This window comes from Lucilia sericata, unplaced genomic scaffold (assembly GCF_015586225.1).
Source record: "Lucilia sericata isolate MDLA Ls3-8-SP2 unplaced genomic scaffold, ASM1558622v1 Contig000438F_arrow, whole genome shotgun sequence".
NCBI lineage: Eukaryota > Metazoa > Arthropoda > Insecta > Diptera > Calliphoridae > Lucilia > Lucilia sericata.
This window is the reverse complement of record NW_023994453.1, coordinates 249,749-255,687: the sequence shown is the minus strand read 5'-3', so window position 1 is coordinate 255,687 and position 5,939 is coordinate 249,749. Positions and strand designations below refer to the sequence as shown.

Sequence of the window (5,939 nt, the reverse complement as noted above, 5' to 3'; positions counted from 1 at the left end):
CATCTCAAAAACCCGCTCTAAGTATATCAAATGTTTAATAAATCAACAAACTTGTACTTTTTATTTCATTAAAAAAACTTCAATTTACAAAATCATATAGGTTTTTTAACAATTTACAAATTTTTGGTAAGTAAAAATCAAAATTATAATTAAAACATTTGAATTTTGAAAAAATTGGCATTCATGAATACTGATATAATATTTACCACTATTCTACATTTCGATTAAGTTCTCGCATTTAATTCTCGATGGACAAAAAAGGCGAAGGGAATCACAATGGACCTTAGGTCTCCGAGTGGAGTTGCAGCTTTTTATGGCGCATAACCCTTTTTAACCTAAAGTTTAGGTCCTTAACCTTGATAATATCGTAATCAATATAATGAAAAAAGGAACTTTATACATAAGTTAAATGAAAATAAAAAAACTATAATATCGTTTTTTATTTTATTTATTTTTATATTTCATCTCAATTTCAAACATTTTTATCCGTTCATTTTGTTCCAATTCTAATTTTTTTAATTGAAATTCATTTTCAAGTCTAATTCTATCCATCTCTAGTTTTTTCTTCTCCACCTCTTTCGCCCACTCAAATTTGTCTGTTTCTAATTTTAGTTGCTTTTCCCAAAATTTCGTACGCTCAACTTCTATAGCGGTCAACTTGTCGGGGGAAGTGTTTTGTGCTATAGGCTTTACTTTATAAGCTGCTATTGCCGGGGAGGTTGTTGCAAGACTCTCATCTCTATTGTCGATAGCAAGAGGGGAATTGTAGTCAAATCTCTCGTAATTTTCTTCAACGATCTCATTTTTGATCTCAATTGCTTCGTGTGAACTGTTGTCGAATGCATCGTCACTTACTTCATGGTTCTCATCTTTGATGTCAGTTGCATCTTGTGAAATGTAGTTGGCCTCATCGAATGATGTATCTAGTACAGCATAATTTATTTCCTTACCAAGTATAAATATGTCCGATAACTGTTCGTAATATGGGCATATTTTTTGTACAACCTTATCTGTAAAAATTGTAATTGTATATATTTAACTAGCATCTTAACATCGTTTATAATAACGTGTATAACAATGCTTGAGGAATCATGTTATACAAAACTGTTTCTTAAGAAATATGACAATTGAAAAATCGTATCTTGTATAGAACTTCCTTAAATCATGTTGTCTTTGTAAGATGTAATTAAACTTTTTTTATATACAGTGATATAGAAGAAAAAAGAGGGAAATAATTCTGTAACATCACCAGTTCTATCCAAAAAAGCCTATTTTTATGTAACCATTTTTAATGATTATTTTTCTGACTTTATCAATAACAAAAAAAAAAAAAAAAACAACATACAGCTTCATATGTTAAATTTATATGTTTATATATCGTCAGTATATTATTGGTTTGACCCATACGCCAAACACTTGTTATTGAGAAAAACGACTTAGAAGGTTTACATAAACTTTTCTCAAAATTTACGTGATAGATTTTTTCTTTTAATTTTCTCAGTTGATTTCCACATATATTTTGAACAAAGTTATAGATTTATACACCGTTATGTAAAATTGAAAAAAAGTTATTAAGATTTTAATGACAAAAATAATTCCTGTTTTATGGTCTATATCAATTTGTATGCCCTCCACCACCATCAGTGGTGATAGAGGGTATATATAAGTTTGTCATTCCGTGTGTAACACCAAGAAATATTCATCTGAGACCCAACAAAGTATATATATACTGGGTCCTTATGAAATTCTGAGTCGATTTAGCTATGTCCGTCTGTCCGTCCGTCTGTATGTCTGTGTAAAACACGCTCACAAAAGCAAAATCGGTTCACATCGGGAAAAGTTATGAATCAAAATTTAAAACAACTCCGAAATAAATAAGCATTTTTTACACATTCTGATGTTTTTTGTTAATAACTTCCGTAAGAATGTTGATATCTTCACAAAATTTTACAAATTAAAATCTTATGTCAATGGAATTCATTGAGAGAAAAAATTTTCTGGATCGGTCCATAATTGGACATAGCTCCCATACAAGGTCCCCTCCCGAAAATCACTTAAACGAACATAACTCACTACTAAATTAAGATATCCATATAAAATTTGGTACAAGTATTGCTCTCAAATACAGAAATATTACTATGAAATTTTTTTCCGATCGGTCCATAATTGGTCATAGCTCCCATACAAGGACCCTTCCCGAAAATCACTTAAACGCGCATAACTCATTACTAAATTAAGATATCCATATAAAATTTGGAATAAGTATTGCTCATATGCACAGAAATATTACTATGAAATATTTTTCGGATCGGTCCATAATTGGTCATGGCTCCCATACAAGGACCCTTCTCGAAAATCACTTAAACGCGCATAACTCATTACTTAATTAAGATATCCATACAAAATTTGGTACAAGTATTGCTCACATGCACAGAAATATTACTGTAAACGCGCGTAACTCATTACTAAATTAAGATATCCATATAAAATTTGGAATAAGTATTGCTCATATGCACAGAAATATTACTATGAAATATTTTTCCGATCGGTCCATAACTGGTCATAGCTCCCATACAAGGTCCCCTCCCGAAAATCACTTAAACGAACATAACTCATTACTAAATTAAGATATATTACTATGAAATTATTTTCCGATCCGTCCATAATTGGTCATAGCTCCCGTACAAGTCCCCTTCCGAAAATCACTTAAACGCACATTACTAAATTAAGATATCCATATAAAGTTTGGTACAAGTATTGCTCACATATACAGAAATATTACTATGAAAGTTTTTTCCGATCGGTCCATAATTGGCTATAGCTCCCATACAAGGTCCCCTTCCGAAAATCACTTAAACGCACATAACTCATTACTAAATTAAGAAATGCATATAAAATTTGGTACAAGTATTGCTCACATATACAGAAATATTATTATGGAAGTTTTTTTCGGATCGGTCCATAATTGGTCATAGCTCCCATACAAGGTTCCCTCCCGAAAATCACTTAAACGCACATAACTCATTACAAAATATTGATATCCATACATTTAGCACAAATATTGCTCTTATATACATAAATTACACTATAAAAGTTGTTTACGATCGGTCCATATTTGGTCATAGCACTCATACTAGGTCCCCTCCAGAAAATCACATAAATGCACAATATTCATTGCCAAATAATGATATAGATACAGAATTTTAAAATTGTCTTTATGTAGATAATTGTATCATACAAGGTCCTTTTACGAAAATCCCTTAAACGCACGATACTCATTACCAAATAAAGCTATTGATACAAAATTTGGCACAAATATTAGTTTTGTATACAAAAATTCTATTTTAAGATTTTTTTCACGATTGGTTCATAACATGGGTGCGGTCGGTCCCATACGAGGTTCCCTTCAGAAAATCACTTAAACACACATTACTTATTACTAAATTAAGATATAGATACAAAATTTGACTGTAATATAGCTTTTATGTACAGAAATTCAGCTTAAAGAATTTTGTACGAGCGGTCTATAATTGGTCATATCTCCAATACTAGGTCCTGCCCTTAAAAGCGCTTTAACCGTATTTAACTAGTTGCATTATCAATTTGTGTAGAACAAAATTATATATGTATTTTAAAAATCCTTAAATCTTTCACATACTGCCGGTTCACACTAGGAAACTTTTTTTGAGAAACTTTTGATTTTGCGTGAGAGAGAAAGAAAAAGAAAATCATTCATGTCTCTCGCGGTACGGAGTTTCCCGTACTCGGAAACTTGTTTTGATTTGTTATTCTTCTCATTCGTACAACAACATGCAATTAATACGTAGTTGCTGAAACAAAAGTTTTCATGTGTGGACATTAAGGAAATTTCAAAAGAGAATTAAGAAAAAGTTTCTCAACAAAAGTTTCCTAGTGTGGACCAGGTCATACATGCAAATTACTAAATATCCTAAGCGCTATTAAAATATAAAGAAAATGGCGTTTGTCAATAAATCTTGGAATTGTAATAGATTTAAGCTGTTTAAATCTTGGGAATTTTTCTATTTAAGACATGAGAAAACTTATTTCTACAAATATTTGATCAATTAGAAAAGTATTAATATAAAAGTATCTGGTGGAGGGTATTTAAGATTCGGCTCAGCCGAATATAGCATTCTAACTTGTTTGTTTTGTTATTGGTAAAGTAATGGATGGAAAAATGAAATGAATTGAAAATTTACAAAATTAAACTTTTTTAAACACACTATGGTTAAGAATATACATAACTTCACTTGCTATGACTCGGAATTTGTTCGTTATAGCTATATGGTATATTTTTGAATGTAAAACTTTGCAATAAAGAGGACTCTTCAAGGAAATCGAAACAATTCGTTATACATATTTTAATGAGATTGTTATTTCGAAGTTTTATTGTATTTACATGTATGTTAGTATGTATTTACCTTTAACAGAACTCGCACCATCACCATTCTCCATTCTAACACCTGCTTTTCTTCTCCAAGATTCAGCTTTTTGTAAAGTACCCTTAAGATAACGAACTTTACACTTTAATATATTCCAATTTGCATCGAGTTTTGTTTCTTCCAACAATTTTTCATAGTACATACGGGCTGTTGGTTTCTGTAAAAATTCCAACAATCCACTATACTAAGGGCGGGTTTCTTACTACTCAGTTAAACTAGGCTTAACTTGCTGTTAGATTAAACTCGGAACAAATTTAGGCGGACTTTAACCGTTGATTGTGTTTTTCAGTTATGGAGTTAAGTTCAGTTAACTTTGTAAGAATTGCCAACTTTTCACTCAAAAACATAAACAATGAACAGCTGTTTTTTGCAAATAATACTTTTGTAAAATGAAAAATTTTGGAAAAATGTTAAATAAACATTTAAAACAATAATAAATAAAACAAAACAAATCAGAAAATTATAATTTACTTAAAATATTAAGTTTTTGTTCTTCCGAAATCATTGTTTTATTGTTTTTGTTAATTGTGTCTTCTCACTTATAACTTAAGTTTAATTGGCCAATAACACTCAGTTAAACTAAGATAATAAGTAACGTTACTCTTTACTGAAAAACACAAAACAAAGAATGTAGATTATCCTTATCTGAAAAACCCGCCCTAAATATGTAAGTGTCCATGGAATCATGCATCCAAAATCATACCTCAATATTTCGGTGAGCCTGCATATAGCATAACACCTTTTTTATGTCTTCGTCTGTCCATTTCTTTACTTCATTTTCTCTTTTTCTTTTGCGAATTCCATTACGAACTGAAACAAGTGTAAATCAAATATAAACAAATTTTTATTTTAAAACAAATCTTTTACTTACTAGTGCTCATTTTTAAGTTTAATTCGAGTTTAGGTTTAATTTAATATAATTTTTAGTTTATTTTATAAATTTATTGTTTACGGTTGACTGTTTATCGGGTTATCTGTACAAAAACAAAATTTGTTGAAAAATAACCATGTTTACAATTGTTTATAGATTATGTGGTTATTTATATATATCCAGTGTTGAAAAGTAATACGAATTACAACAACACATAGTAGGGTTTTATAGTTGAAAAAAGTCAACTCTTTGCAATTAATGATAAGTCGATTTTTCGACTTATGACTTTGGTAGTAAAAGTAATTTATATATTTGCAATAAAAATAAGTAAGAAAATATAGTCTGGAGTGGCCAACCATATGTTACCATACACCAGTTTTTAAGTTCTACATTGGTTCCTACATATTTAAGCTATATGAGTTAACAAAACAACACATTTTCTGAAAGAGAATTTATATGGAAACAAATGGCAAGTATGGATCGATCCCCATACTATTTGTTGGGGATGTCATTATGAAATTCGACAAAGGCTTGAGATACAGATATGAATATTTAACATAATTTTGAGCTCGAAAGACATATTTGGAGGGTTCAGTTGTATGGGG

The 5,939-nt window shown here is 30.2% G+C and overlaps 1 protein-coding gene across 1 annotated transcript; it reads right to left on the bottom strand.

Annotated features, from left to right (window-relative positions):
- Positions 1-270: 270 nt before the first annotated feature.
- On the bottom strand, positions 271-5,939 carry LOC119604858. Its single transcript, XM_037957743.1, has 4 exons — positions 5,335-5,939; positions 5,167-5,273; positions 4,443-4,620; positions 271-1,010 (listed from the first exon to the last, which is right to left on the bottom strand). Exons 1-4 carry the CDS (start codon positions 5,342-5,344, stop codon positions 445-447), a joined length of 861 nt encoding a protein of 286 aa, XP_037813671.1. The 5' UTR covers positions 5,345-5,939; the 3' UTR covers positions 271-444.

Excerpts from the sequence above, each read along its gene's own strand:
- LOC119604858 (XM_037957743.1), bottom strand. Across the intron at positions 4,621-5,166 it reads AGGCTCACCGAAATATTGAG|AAACCAACAGCCCGTATGTA; the intron begins GTATGATTTTGG and ends GAATTTTTACAG. Across the intron at positions 1,011-4,442 it reads TGGTGCGAGTTCTGTTAAAG|ATAAGGTTGTACAAAAAATA; the intron begins GTAAATACATAC and ends CAATTTTTACAG.